Source organism: Erythrolamprus reginae, chromosome 2 (assembly GCF_031021105.1).
Source record: "Erythrolamprus reginae isolate rEryReg1 chromosome 2, rEryReg1.hap1, whole genome shotgun sequence".
Classification (NCBI taxonomy): Eukaryota; Metazoa; Chordata; class Lepidosauria; order Squamata; family Dipsadidae; genus Erythrolamprus; species Erythrolamprus reginae.
Window position 1 is genome coordinate 92,992,232 of NC_091951.1, and position 15,039 is coordinate 93,007,270.

Genomic DNA, 15,039 nt, shown 5'->3' on the forward strand with positions numbered 1-15,039 from the left:
CGGCCGGGAAGACCCAGGTTGGGGGTTCGGGGGGTGCTGGGAAGCCCCCCAGGCCGGCTGCGACCTTTTAAAACAGCCGCGCTGCTTCCCAGCTGAGTCCTGAAGCCAAACGCGGAAGTTCGCCTTTGGCGTTTGGCTTCAGGACTCAGCTGGGAAGCAGCGCGGCTGTTTTAAAAGGTCGCAGCCGGCCTGGGGGGCTTCCCAGCACCCCCCCGAACCCAGGTTGGGGGTTCGGGGGGGGTGCTGGGAAGCCCCCCAGGCCGGCTGCGACCTTTTAAAACAGCCGCGCCGCTTCCCAGCTGACTCCCGAAGCCAAACGCGGAAGTGGTTTTTTTTTAAATTAATATTTTTTTAAAAAATCGCGATATAGCGTTTCACGAAGATCGAGATCGCGAAACTCGAGGGATCACTGTATATGCAAATTATGTATATTCAAAGTCTATTTGGAAAGTCAAGCTGGTTCAAAATACAATGGATAGAACAAATCCTGCTATTAACCATGGCTGTCACTAATCTTGGCTCCTCAGTGAACCTAAAATATTTACACCCAATTTAAAATGTGGCTTCCGCTCACATTTTAAATGCAATATGGTGCTCCTCCCTCCGCCCCCCAAATCTGTGAGCATAATATTATTCTATATGCTTAAGTCGTCTGGGAAAGTTATTTTCTTTTTTATATTTTGTAAGAAAAGAAAAGAAAACAGCAAGCTAAGATGGCAATTTAACGGATGGTATCCTACTCATTTTGGCAGTGATACTTATTGTAGCACTGAAATTAATCAGATGTTGTCATAAAGAGAATTGCCAAGGGAACTTTGCAAGATCCATAAACAGGGCCCAAGTGCTCCAATAGCAGCAATTATAAACAATATCTCCAAAACAGAATTCATTCCCCTTACTTGTGTTCATCATTCAAAATGTGGACTTTAAAAATGCGAGGCTGAATCTCTTTTGGGTCATAGTCAGCAGGAAGAGCTTCTGGTGCTGGAAGCCACATGTTGAACTCTGCTAACCAGTTCTGAAGAGTATTTACCTTATAAGATAAATGGTAAGAAAGGGATCCATTAATTATATATATATTTCATTCTACAGTATCTTAAACACTGGAAAAAAAAATAATTATACAAATATTTTGTGCTTATTTCAAAATTTAATGAAGCAGATACAGAAGTTGAGAAAAATCAAAAGTTGCTAAGTGTTTGAAAGGACTTTTATCCCGCTAAACAGACTTAAGTAAACATTTTGTTACAGCCTACTTACAGGTACAATTGCCAGGACGGTCTTTGCTTTAATATGACGGAAAAGTACTTCCAAAAAAGAGATGACTTGCAGAGTCTTGCCCAGCCCCATGCTATGAGCTAAGATGCAGCCAAACCCACTGCTGGTTTTAAATCTATCCAGGGATTCCACCAAATTATCATACAGGAAACGAATACCACCAATCTAGGAAGAATAACAAATGGTGTCGAAGAGATTACAGATGGTTACTATCAAATTAGTGGTTAAGCATCTAATTTGTAAATGCATACAAATACGTGGGGGTAGGGGTGGGACAATGAAGTTTACACAAATCAATGACATGTCACAGTAAAATATATAAAAGAGAAATTGGTGACAATTATGTACATTTCTGCAGCAGAAATTTCAATACCTGGTGTGGCTTTACTGCCCGTGCAAGTTGAGGAGCCAGATACAGGTCTTCCTCATTTGGTGGATGGTTGATGTTAATAATTACTTGCCCTGAAGCATCTAACTGATTTAGAGCATCATTCACATGGGCACCGCTGCTTTCTTCAGTATCATCATCCCCTTCATTGCCAGAATCACTGCTGTCTACAATATGGAGGGCTTCATCGTCTCCTGAACTTAATTCTATCACTTCTGCAACAGAACCAGATGAAGAGGATTAGCACATCCATTATATTTTATAACTAAATAGTGAGTCCTCCGAGAGGGGTGGCATATAAATCCAATAAAACAAACAAACACATACATACATACATACATACATACATACATACATACATACATACATACATACAGTATTTTTTGGACTATAAGATGTACCGGTGTATAAGATGCACCAAGATTTCAAATAGGTAAGTAAGAAAAAAAAAGTTTTTGTCCTCCCCGGCCTCCAGAAGCACTTTGCAAGCCTCCCAAAGCCTCTGCATGCCCCATTTTTTTTGCAAAAATTGCCCATTTTTCAGAAAAATTGGGGTGTTTTTGCATTCCTCCAGCTCCTAGGAGCACTTTGCAGGCCTCCCACGCCCTCTGTGCACCCTGTTTTTCACCTGTTATTGCAAAAAATGGGGCACGCAGAGGATTCGGGAAGCCTGCAGTATTCCTAGGGGTTGGGGAAAGGCAAAAACACCTGTTTCTGTGAAAATATTGCGTGTTTTTCAACCATGTTTTGCAAAAATGGGATGCGAGAGGGTTTGGGAGGCTTGTAGAATACAGTGATCCCCCGCTCGTTGCGAGGGTTCCGTTCCAGGACCCCCCGCAACGAGCGGGTTTTCGCGAAGTAGCGCTGCGGAAGTAAAAACACCATCTGCGCATGTGCAGATGGTGTTTTAAACTTCCGCAGCGCTAGCGAGGAGCCGAAGATTGGGGGGCGGCGCGGCTCTTTTAAAACATCGCCGCCGACATGGGGGGCTCGCTAGCACCCCCCCGAACCCCGAACCCGGGTTTGGGGGGGTGCTAGCAAGCCCCCCATGTCGGCGGCGATGTTTTAAAAGAGCCGCGCCGCCCCCCAATCTTCGGCTCCTTAGCGGCGAGTGAGCGAAGTCAAGCCGGCAGCAATGTCGCCGCCGCTGCAGCCAACGCACGCTACGATCTTCCGGGCCAGCCAGGCTCAGCGGATCAAGCCCGGCTCCTCTCGGCCCAGCATCCCGGGCCAAGCGGCTGCCTTCCGTGACTGAGCCTGGCTGGCCCGGAAGATCGTAGTGCGCGTTGGCTGCAGCGGCGGCGACATTGCTGCCGGCTTGGCTTCGCTCGCCGCTGCAGCCAACGCGCGCTACGATCTTCCGGGCCAGCCAGGCTCAGTCACGGAAGGCAGCCGCTTGGCCCGGGATGCTGGGCCGAGAGGAGCCGGGCTTGATCCGCTGAGCCTGGCTGGCCCGGAAGATCGTAGCGCGCGTTGGCTGCAGCGGCGAGCGAAGCCAAGCCGGCAGCAATGTCGCCGCCACTGCAGCCAACGCGCGCTACGATCTTCGGGGCCAGCCAGGCTCAGCGGATCAAGCCCGGCTCCTCTCGGCCCAGCATCCCGGGCCAAGCGGCTGCCTTCCGTCACTGAGCCTGGCTGGCCCGGAAGATCGTAGCGCGCATTGGCTGCAGCGGCGGCGACATTGCTGCCGGCTTGGCTTCGCTCGCCGCTGCAGCCAACGCGCGCTACGATCTTCCGGGCCAGCCAGGCTCAGTCACGGAAGGCAGCTGCTTGGCCCGGGATGCTGGGCCGAAAGGAACCGGGCTTGAAGATCGCAGCGCGCGTTGGCTGCGGTGGCGAGGGCTTGCGATGGAGGGTGGAGGAAGCGGCCATGGGAGGGCGAGCTGCCTCAGGGAGGAGGATCGGGCGGGACCAGGTGGGGGCTGGAATTTCTCCGCCAGGGCGAAGGGCGGGCGAGCGGCGAAGGGCGGGCGAGCGGGTGCTGGGGAGGGCTTCTCGCCCTCCCGCCAGCAAGAGGGGGAGCGAACGGCGTGGGCAGGCGAAGGGCGGGCGAGCGGCAGCGAGGAGTTTGCGTGGGCGGTGGGGAAACTCCTCGCTGATGCCAGCAAGAGGGGGAAGACCCAGGGAAGCCGCCCAGCAGCTGATCTCCCGGTTGCCATCTACGCATGCGTGCCCATAGAAAAAAAGGGCACGCATGCGTAGATGGTATTTTGACTTCCGGGTTGAAAAATCGCAAATTACCCTGTTCGCAATGGTCGGGGACGCAATAACCGGGGGATCACTGTACTCTTATTCGCTGGGGCAAAGCAAAAACACAGTTTTCCCAAAAAACCAGCCTGTTTTTGCCCGTTTTCCCCTACAAGAATAGGTGTGTTTCTGCCTTCTCCCAACCCCCAGCAGCACTCTGCAGGTCTCCCAAACAATTTGCGCACCCCATTTTTGTGAAAAACCAACCCAAAATGGGATGCGAGTGCGGAGCTTCCAGAGGCCAAAAATGGCTGTAGTTGGTGTATAAGATGCACTGACATTTCCACCCTCTTTTTTTGGGTGGGGGTGGGTGGGTGGAGTGCATCTTATAGTGTACTTTGAAAAATACGGTACGTAAGATGACTTATGCCCCCCCGTCTTCATCTTTTATACTTAGTGAAAACTGCAAAAAGATTAATAAAAAATAAAATAAAAACAAAGTATGAAAATATGAAAGTAATCATATTGACTGATTCTGATTAGTAATGAGTTACTGGATACTTTGTTATTATTTGATATAGCATAATTATTTCAAGTCGATTTAAAAAAAATAAGTTTGTAAAAATATTTTTTCAAATTGGGAACTTTAGAGGGAGTTACTGATTGGAATGTGTGTGTTTTTTAAATCCTACTGACTGTAAAATACAAAGATGTTGGAAGCCATAATGCAGGAGTAAATTTTCCATCCGTTCTTACCATCTTTAATGCTGTGGAGTCTTCCTTGGGAATCATCCTCACTACCACTGCTGGTGCTGTCTAAGCAGATGACCTCTTCACTTAACACTTGGGGGGGAAGCTGAGCAACTTCTGCAGTTCTTAAAGCAATTTCCTCTAAAAACAAAGCAATAAACTCAGTACATAATGGATGGAGAGAAAATCAGACTAAAAACTGCTCTCTCTTCAATTCACTCATCAAAGTTTGACACCACTGAAGTATCCTAGTTGTACCAAATTCGATACCACTGATTATATAAGCTACTCATCCAGATTACACCAAAGAGATGCAAATGTGCTTGCTCATTAGTCTTGCTGCATTGCTGAATAGCCCAACATTGAGAAGACCACCTACCCACTTACTTCCTTGCTCCAAATTTCAAAGAATATAAGGAAGCTGAACAGAAGACTGTCCATGCTACAATCTAAAGGGTACCACAGAAAGATATCGCAGAATAGATAGACAGATCACCTTAGTCACCCTCCTAAGGCCAGTTTGAAACTATGGAAAACATCCAAAGCTTTACTACAAGCATTTGCATATATGGCTCTATTTTAATGTAGTCTGAATCTTTTCTTTTGTAAAGGATTTTTTTTAACACACTCCATTTGAACATCTTTTTCCTTCTCTTATTCCTTCCCTGAGTATATCCATTTTTAATCCATTTTTGTGGTTAGCAGACAAGCAATTCATGTCTCTAATGTCTCTTAATTTACAATACAACCATTAATCTTATATTTTTTCTATGTCCATATTTCTATACGTATTATTCTTTTTGGGTATATTCTTATATACTACTATAGCGCTGCCTCCTTAATTATTTAATTTTGTCACCTGGATCTAACACCTTTAATTTTCCATTTTCCTCCCATTTTAATTGGTGTTATTTATCTTTTTAAATTAAAAAAAAGTTTTCTTTATTGCTATATAAACATACATAGACAAACATTTAAAAACATTGGACAATGTGTGACAGTCCTGTTTCTTATTTCCTATTGTGATATTTCTATAATACCATTATTACTATAATTTACCTACTTATCTGTTACTTTTCTTCTATTCACAAAACTGGAAAGCAACAAAAGCCCCCTCTGAAGGGGAGGTAATTAAGAAAATATTGGATTTTATTTATTTATGATTGGATGGAAAATGAATATGAATAGAAGATATATACAGAATTGTTATCCTTAATTTGCGTTTTAGGTAAAAATCCATTTTGGTCTGAATGTATAAACTCACTTAAGATTTTTAAAACTCTATCCGCCACTATTGAAGCAAAGATTTTATTGTCTATAGTTCTTAATTTTCTGTAAATCAGTTCTCTTCTTTCGGGATTTGAATTATAAATGCCTCTGACCATGAATCTGATATCTTGGCCTCTAGTAAAAGTTCATTATAAATTTCCAACATTACAATTCCTAATGTTTCTTCCAATGTCTTATATGTCTCTGCTGGTAATCCATCTGGTACCGGTGCTTTGACATTTTTCTGTGTTTTAATTGCCTCTGTTAGTTCCTGGCCGGCCGAAACATGGACTCCAGGAAGGACGTCTCCGTGACGTCAAAGTTCCGCCCATGGAATTCCCTATTGGGATTCCCCACCTCCGTTTGAGCCTCCCGACCGGCCGACATCTCTGCGGCTCTTCTGGCAAGGTGACAGCTGGGCGGGGGCGCTTCTCGGCGTTCTCCCGAACCCGAACCTGGATGTTCGGCAAAAGTTCGGGTTCGGCGTTTGGGGGGATGCCGAGAAGCCTCCTGGATGTCTCAAAAGGCGACAGCTGGGCGGCGGGGCTTCTCGGCGGCCACCCAAACCCAAACACCCAACGCCGAACCTGAACTTTTGCCGAACTTCCGGGTTCAGCGTTCAGGAGAACGCTGAGAAGCGCCTGGCTGTTTCAAAAGGTGATAGACGGGCGGCAGCGCCCAGCGGAGTACTGTTTTTGCAATTGTTTTTTTTGCTTGCATGCATTAATTTATTTTACATTGTTTCCTATGGGAAACATTGTCTCGTCTTACGAACTTTTCGCCTTATGAACCTCCTCCCAGAACCAATTAAGTTTGTAAGACGAGGTGTTACTGTATATGTTTTTAGAAATATTATTTTTAAATATAGTAGTTATATATATGGCTTGATCCTAAGGAATATCAGAGATTTTAAGAAACTGCTCTTAATGGATTGGCTGTGACATTGTGATTGAGAGGGACAAGAAAAAACATTAATGAAGTATAGAGTTTTCATGACTGATATTCAGAAAGAGAGGGACAACTCAGTTTGACTTATTTGTGTGGTAGAAAGCATAGTTTCTCAGATATAATGGAAAATTAACGGAAATTAAAATAATGGAAACAATAGAACAAAACCTTTTTTTATAAAAGTCACCATTTCTCTCACACTGGAATTAATCAAATGCAGCCGTTAGTAATTAGAACCAATTTGTTCTACGTACAAATGCTGTTGTTAGGCCTGCTCTATTAAAAATGACTAATTTTTACAATATTTTCATTAATTCTTTTAAAGCAAGCATTATCTTTATTACTTCTCTGAATGGCATATTAACACAGAAATCAATTTGTATTATTAATATGAAACATAATTCAGATATCAAAAGGAGAAATATATTAGAGAAAAACAGACACATAGTGATTTACAAAGGTACTTATGAATTACATTTATACTGTTCTTTTTTTTCCTTTGGGGGGAGGGTTAGGCAGAGCATTAATGTAAAAATAAAATAAACACTATGGAACCAAGTTAGTATGCTGACAGGATTAACTATTATTTGTTACATCTGGTTTCAATTCAGTTTCTGGTTCAATACTTTGAGTGAAGTTTACCTGGGAGAAACTCTAAAGGTACAGTGGGGATGCTGGCTTGGTAATCCTTTCTTTGCTGCTCCAGCCGTTTTCTTCTTTCCAGTTCCTCCTGCTGCGCTGCCTTTGTCACAGCCTCCAACTGGTCTTCCCGCAGCAGTTTTCTGAATGCACAAAATCAGAAAAAAATGCATTATTTCCACGAAATATGTCAACGCAGCTTCAATTTGGTTATGTAACTGACTTGCTCTTCTTTGAGCAAAGAAAATGACAAGAGTCAGAAAAACTAGCTATTTTTCACTTGTAGGTAGAATGCAAGTGCCACTGTATAGTCCATGAACTGGGGAGGGTGATATTAGTTTTTAGTCTAGAGTAGGAGAGTAAATATGTTCTACAAATATGTTCTACCTACATTGTTCTGAACTATTAAGGATAGGTGAGAGTTTAAGGCAACAATAGAAGAGAATGAGATGTTACCAAGTCTGGTAACTAAATGTCAGCAAGCCAACAACCAAGTTCAGAGACCATCAAGGTTTCTACAGTTTAAGGCAAGTTAGACGATAATGGACAATGGCTTTACATATCGTTTGCATTCCAGTTACAAAGAAGTGGAAAACAATACATGGTTAAAAACAGAGCAATAAAAAACAAGACTATATTGGAGGCAAGCATGGGATTGAGCAAGAAGACCCTTGATGCTGCTGTTTAAGGGCTGATGCACAATGTTAAGAGGGATGTTAATTATTACTTGATCCCACCTGCCTGGGCAACTTCCATCCAGTTTCCCATCTTTCCTTCTTAAGGAAGATGATAGAAAATACAGTGGTACCTCATCTTATGAACTTAATTCATTCCGTGACAAGGTTCGTATGTAGAACAGTTTGTAAGATGAAACAATGTTTCCCATAAGAATCAATGTAAAAGCAAATAATGCGTGCAAATCCATTAGGAAAATCCAAACTTTAAGGCTTTAAAAAAAAGCAGCGGGCGGACAAAGTGAAGGCTAACGGAGTGGAGATGGACAGCGAGGAGAAACGAGGAATGGAGGTCCTAACGAAGGCTAACGCCTCCCCAAATATCTCCCAAAATCACCCCTCCAGACACTTCCTACGCCGCCGCAAATATCTCCCAAAATCACCCCTCCAAAAGCTTCCTACGCTGCCCCAAATCACTTCAAAAATCACCCCTCCAAAAGCTTCTAGGTTGCCCCAAATTGCTCCTAGAATCACCCCTCCAGCCGCTTTCTATGCCACCTCAAATAGAGGTTCTAATGAAGGCAAATAGGCGTTGATTGCTTACCTGAACGCCTCTTCTCGTACGGTGAGCGGGTACAGCAGTCACATGGGTTGCTCATGTCCAATCCGGTGGAACTGAGCCTAGTGTTAAAAAAGCTTGCTGGATCCGCCCCTTCCCCAGAATTCGCGAATCCGTAGACTAGGCTCAGATGTGAAGCTCTTTAGTGTTCAAGTCTCATTGTTAGAGGAAGAAAGGTTATAGGAAGGTAAAGAAGACACATACAAGGGCGGGAAGTGACTGCTGTACCCGCTCACCGTACGAGAAGAGGCGTTCAGGTAAGCAATCAACGCCTATTCTCCGTACTGAAGGAGCGGGTCCAGCAGTCACATGGGACATACCCAATAGATGGTCCCTAGGGAGGGGTTAAATTGCTATCGTGAGAGATAACGGATTGGAGTACCCTTCTGCCGAAGGCAGCGTCCGCTGAGGCGTAAGAATCAATCTTATAGTGCCTGATGAAGGAATTTGGCGAGGCCCAAGTGGCTGCTTTGCAGACCTCCTCCAACGGGGCTTGAGTCGCCCAAGCGGCCGAGGTGGCCGCGCTCCTGGTGGAATGCGCTGTGATGTTCCTTGGAACTGAAAGGGAGGCCGACTCGTAGGCCTTAGATATAGGCCCTCTGATCCAACGGCCTATCACTGTTGAAGACACTTTGGCACCCATGACTCTGGGGTGATAGGCTATAAAAAGTGCTTCTGACCTCCGAAAGGGTCCTGTGCGTTGGATATAGATCCTCAGCGCTCTAATGAGATCCAGGGTGTGCCATCTAATTGCCAAGGGATGGTCTCGTTGGAGGCAGAAGGAAGGTAGGACAATATCCTGAGTTCTGTGGAACATGGAACTGACCTTGGGTAAGAAGGTGGGGTCCAGTCGCAAGACTACCTTGTCCTGATGAAATTGACAGAGGTCCTGCCTGATTGAGAGGGCAGCCAGCTCCGAAATGCGTCGGGCAGAGGTAATAGCCACCAGGAATGCTACTTTAAAGGATAGGTACCTGAGGGACGCCGATTTTAGGGGTTCGTATGGTGCCTGCGTGAGGGAATGGAGAACCCGTGGCAAATCCCAGGATGGATACCTGTGGACCTTGGAAGGTCTGAGGTTGGCTATACCCTTGAGGAATTCCTGAACTTCTGGAAAGGAACGGAGAGGCTGTCTGCGGGGCCCCGCTAGGACAGAAGAAATGGCCGCCAGATGACGCCGGAGGGTGCTGGTGGAAAGTCCTTGATGGAAACCTTGCATCAGGAAGGAAATGACCCTGTGTATGGGGATGCACAGGGGAGAGAGGCCCTCCTGTAGACACCACTGGTGAAACTTGGACCACGTATGGTCGTAGATTCGATTGGTCGAACCCCTTCTGGCTTTTAAAATGACCTCCACTGTTTCGGGGTCGTGGCCACGCAGTTCTAAGTCTCTCCTGATAACAGCCAGGCGGTGAGGTGGAACCACTCCGGGTCTGGATGGAATGAGGCCCCCTGCCGCAGCATATCCCCCGAAACGGGGAGTCGCCAAGGGTCCTGGACGGACAACTGTTGGAGATCCGCGAACCAGGGCCGGCGGGGCCAATGAGGGGCGATTAGAATTACTCGGGCCCTCTCGGTGAGGACCTTGTGAATCACGTCCGGGAGAATTGGAATTGGAGGGAATGCGTAGAGTAGGCCTGGAGGCCATGGGCTCCGGAGGGCATTGATTGCTTCCGCTCCCGGGGATGGAAATCTGGAAAAAAAGCGAGGGAGTTGGGCGTTCGCATTGGTCACGAAGAGATCCAGAACTGGAAGGCCGAATCTGAGGCTGATTTTATGGAACAGGTCTTGATGGAGATTCCACTCTCCTGGGTCTATCGTTGCTCGAGATAGCCAATCCGCCTGGACGTTGAGGCTCCCCGAGATGTGGTCGGCTAGAAGCGACCGAAGATGTTTTTCCACCCAAAGGCCTAACTTGAGGGCTTCCCTCATGAGGGCCTTGGATCTCGTGCCCCCCTGTCTGCAGATATGGCTTTTCGTGGCAATGTTGTCGGTGAGAATGAGAACGTGCCGGTTGGGAATGCGAGGAGAGAATTGCTTCAGAGCCAGGGAGACGGCTCTTAACTCTAGCCAATTGATTGGCTTGGAAGCCTCCTCCGGGGACCACGTGCCCTGGGCTATCATCCCCTGGGCGTGGGCGCCCCATCCCGATAGACTGGCGTCTGTGGTGATGACAAATTGCTCCGGGCACCGGAAAGGGGATCCTTTGTCTATGGCCGGAGACTTCCACCACTTGAAGGATCTGCGAACAATTGGTGGGATGACAATGCGACGACTTGAGTTGCTGTGCCCCGATCTCTGAAAGGGTAATAGGAGCCACTGTAGTTCCCTAGCATGAAGGCGAGCCCAAGGAATGATGCCTATGCATGACACCATCTTCCCCAGAAGGGAAGACAGGGTTACTATGGAAACTGAAGGTTGAGATAAAATGCGTGAAATTAACTCCCCTATACTGATTTTTCTCTCAGGAGAGAGAAAGACCTGGGAAGATTCTGAATTAATAATGGATCCCAGGTGTAAAATGGATGTGGAAGGCTGGAGGTGACTTTTGTCAAAGTTGATGGAAAACCCATGGTCCTGAAGAACCGACATGGTGACAGAAAGGTCTACTTTCACTTTCTCTAGGGAGTTCCCATGAACCAAAATGTCATCAAGGTAACATAAAATGTGGATGGGGGACGCCCGGATATAGGCCGCCAGGGACCCCAAGAGTTTTGTAAAGACCCGAGGGGCCGAGGAAAGGCCAAATGGCATCGCCCTATATTGGAAATGCCTGCCCTGAAAGGAGAAACGTAAAAATTTTCTGTGGCATTTGGCTATAGGAATATGGAGGTAGGCCTCAGTGAGGTCTAAAGAGACCATGAAATCTCCTGGGTGGATGGCGGCCAAAATGGATGATAAGGAGTGCATTTTAAACTTCCTATATTTGATGAATAGGTTCAGCTTCTTTAAATCCAAAATAGCTCTCCAACCTCCGGAGGATTTTGGAACCATAAAAAGGATGGAATAAAAACCTAGGCCCTTCTGACCGGGGGGAACCGGTTGAATGGCTCTGATGGACAATAAGTGGGAAATGGCCTCCTCCATACGGTTACAATCTGAGGAGGACCTGGGAGAAGGGCAGGAAATAAAACGTTTAGGGGGGGGGGAAGTAAATTCTAAAAGAAGGCCTTTTTGAACTGTGTCAATGACCCAGGGGTCCTTGGAGGTGAGACGCCAATTAGAGGCGAAATAGGCTAGGCGGCCACCTATGGGAATCGAGGAAAAACTACCATCTAGGTTTTTTTGAAGCCCTGTTAGAGGACGCTCCCCTTTGGAAGCGAAAACCTCTGCCCCTGGAGTTCCTACCTTGGGAACGAAAGCGAGGGGAATACTGACCTGGGGTTCTCTGATAGGAAGCCGCTTGATCCTGTTGACGCCCTGGGCGACGAAAGGACTGCGTTTTAGTAGCCTTTTTGGTGGTTGGCCCCAATACTTTCTTCTTGTCCGTGGTTTCCGTGAGGAGTGGATCCAGAAGATCCCCGAAAAGAAGGCCGCGCTTCAAGGGTCCCAGGGATAACTGCCACTTCTGACGTACTCCTGCTTGCCAAGGGCGAAGCCAAAGGAGTCTTCTTGCCGTTGTAGAAGCTGCAATAGACTTGGCCGCAAATCTAGTAGATTGTAAGGTGGAATCAGCCACGTACTGAGCTGCTGCAAATACCTTGTTGAAGTCTTGTTGACCTCTCAAGTCATCGGGAGGAATATGCTGTTGAAGTTGGCGAAGCCACAGAAGCATGGCTCTGGAGAAAAAGGAAGCCGCTGCGGAACTTTTAATGGCCCAGGAATCTGCGGTGAATCCTCTTTTGAGCATCTGCTCAATCCGCTTGTCCTCTGGGCGGAGGACCTCCTCTGCTTCGCCTGGCACAGCAGCCGCCGAGTGAAGGATCTTGACAGGCTCATCCGGTTTAGGAAAAGATAGGAGCTCCTCATAGGAAGAGGAAAGTTTGTACAACTTTTTGTCCTTAGTTGTGGGGTTAAGCCCAGCGGCTGGGAAATCCCACTGCTTAAGTAAGGCATCTTTAAACAATTTAGGCATAGGAATTACCTCATTATCCTCCTGTTCCTCTGTGAAATAAGGTAAGTTCTCCTCCGGGGGGTCAGTGGATGTGGAGGCCTGTTTCTCCTGGGCCGCCAATCCCGTAGAAATTCTAGCTTTGAGGAGGAGAGATTTGAACAATTGAGAGGGAAAAATAGTAATTGGAGAAGGAACCTTTATTTGGGATTCCTCATCATCTGAGAGACCTTGAAAGGGATCCTCATCCTCTTCCATATCCTCATATTCGTCCTGAGAGGAATCTGATTCATCCTGAATAGGGGCTCTAACCGTTGGGGAAGAACCCAAGGGGCGGGAGGGACGAGGAGGTGGAGGAGGTAAGGGGGGCGCATTGATGGTAGAGAGTTTAGCATCAATGGCCTTGGATAACACAGAAAAAATAGACTGGAATTCAGGAGGTAAACTAGAAATATCAGCAGGAATGGCAGAAGAATCCCTGAAAGCCTGGGAGGATCCTGGCTGGGGGGAATCTTCAATAATGTCTGGTTCCTCTGGACCTAATCCCCATAGGTTAGGTTGGGGTCTGTCTAGGTTTGGCTCATCCAGAGATAACACAGTGACCCCAGAAGAAGGCAGATTAGGAGCCTCTGGGGGGTCATGGCTGCTGAGTACTTGGGCCTGTACTTTCAAACGCTTAGCTGATTTGTCATGGATTTTTTGTAGGGCTTGGTCCCTTCTCTTCTCAGCCCTGGTGACTTTAGTCAAGGGGCGGGCCCCAGAAGAAGAGGAGGTCGAGGCCTGGGGGATACTGGTAATCTCATCGCCTGTAGGCCTGGCCTCTCTGGGACCTTGAGTGGTGCCTCTCTTGGGAAAGGTAGCCATAGTCTGACAATTAACAGAAGACAAGGCTGAGCCAAATAAACTGAATGATTAGGGAGAAGAATTTCAAGACTTCCCAAGAGGAATGGATCCTGCTCCTAGGCCTCGGAGCTGCTGAGACTTGAGGGCAATCTGGGCAAACCCAGAGTTCGTGTCCCCAAATACAGCGTGGCCAGCCTCCCTAAACTTTAATTAAAGTAACCAAGGCACTCTGGTTGGAGGTTTAGCCGGTGGAGAATTAAGCCTGAGCGTCCCAAAGCCCACTCCGGGATCCGAGCGGTGGACTAAGGCCTACGCGGCTGGCAGAAGGCCAACACGAGAGGCCTAAATTAAAAAAGGGCGCGAAGGCCTTCGCGCCGAAAAATCGCTCCGTAATAGAAGTCTTAAAGGGGAAGCGATCGACTAAGTCCAGGAGACTAGAAATAAGCGTCTCACTCCGCAGGAGGTATTTTTAAGCCCTTTAACAATAATACTATAAATAATCAAAGAAGTAATACTTGCACAAGAACCTCCAGGCCAAAGGATTAAAAGAATCCACAAGCGGCAGCGGGAATCGTAAACGGCAAGAAAAGCCGAGGGAAAACGAAACCGCAACTTCTCCCAAAGGAAAAAAAGCCGAGCCGCAAACGGCTGGCGCTATTAGTGCAAGTAAACAGATAAGGATAAACAATTCTTACTACTTTGAAGAAAAGATCGAAGGGAAGGTGTTAGAATGATGAACGAGCTATCACAATACAACCGCAGGATGCGAGAACTGAGCGAATTCTGGGGAAGGGGCGGATCCAGCAAGCTTTTTTAACACTAGGCTCAGTTCCACCGGATTGGACATGAGCAACCCATGTGACTGCTGGACCCGCTCCTTCAGTACGGAGAATGGAGTGAAGAAAGGCAGCAAGGAGAAACGAGGCATTTTGAAAGGAGAGGTGATTTTGGAAGACTTTGGAAGCGATTTGGGGTGGCATAGGGAGCATCTGGAGGGGTGATTTTGGGAGCAATTTAGAGCAGTGTAGGAAGCTTTTGGGGGAGCGATTTTGGAGGCAATTTGGGGCAGTGTAGGAAGCTTTTGGAGGGGTGATTTTGGGAGCAATTTGGAGCGGTGTAGGAAGCTTTTGGAGGGGTGATTTTGGAGGCGATTGGGGCGGCATAGGAAGCTTTTAAAGGGGTGATTTTAGCAGCGAGATGGGGCAAAGAATGTGATAGGTATGGGGGGATTTTGGCAGGGGGATGGGGCGGCTGCGGAGAGCAGAGGAAGCGGAGGGCTAGAGGGGAAAGTGGCAGGGAAATGGGGCAGCTCTGGTGTTCCCCGCCTCGGGACTGCAGGTGCAAGCAAAAGGAGGCGGGGAATCCTGGCCGGGGCGGCAAGCAAATGAAAAAT

The 15,039-nt window shown here is 47.1% G+C and overlaps 1 protein-coding gene across 3 annotated transcripts in view; it reads right to left on the bottom strand.

Moving 5' to 3' along the window:
- RAD54L2 (RAD54 like 2) overlaps positions 1–15,039 on the bottom strand; it is an 86,787-nt gene that overhangs the window by 16,491 nt on the left and 55,257 nt on the right. For all 3 annotated transcript variants that reach the window (XM_070738714.1, XM_070738712.1, XM_070738713.1), the window contains exons 4-8: positions 7,463–7,602; positions 4,610–4,744; positions 1,652–1,881; positions 1,261–1,443; positions 900–1,033 (exon numbers count right to left, since the gene is read on the bottom strand). In XM_070738714.1, the coding sequence (XP_070594815.1) occupies positions 900–1,033; positions 1,261–1,443; positions 1,652–1,881; positions 4,610–4,744; positions 7,463–7,602 (822 nt within the window). The remainder of the gene's footprint in view (positions 1–899; positions 1,034–1,260; positions 1,444–1,651; positions 1,882–4,609; positions 4,745–7,462; positions 7,603–15,039) is intronic.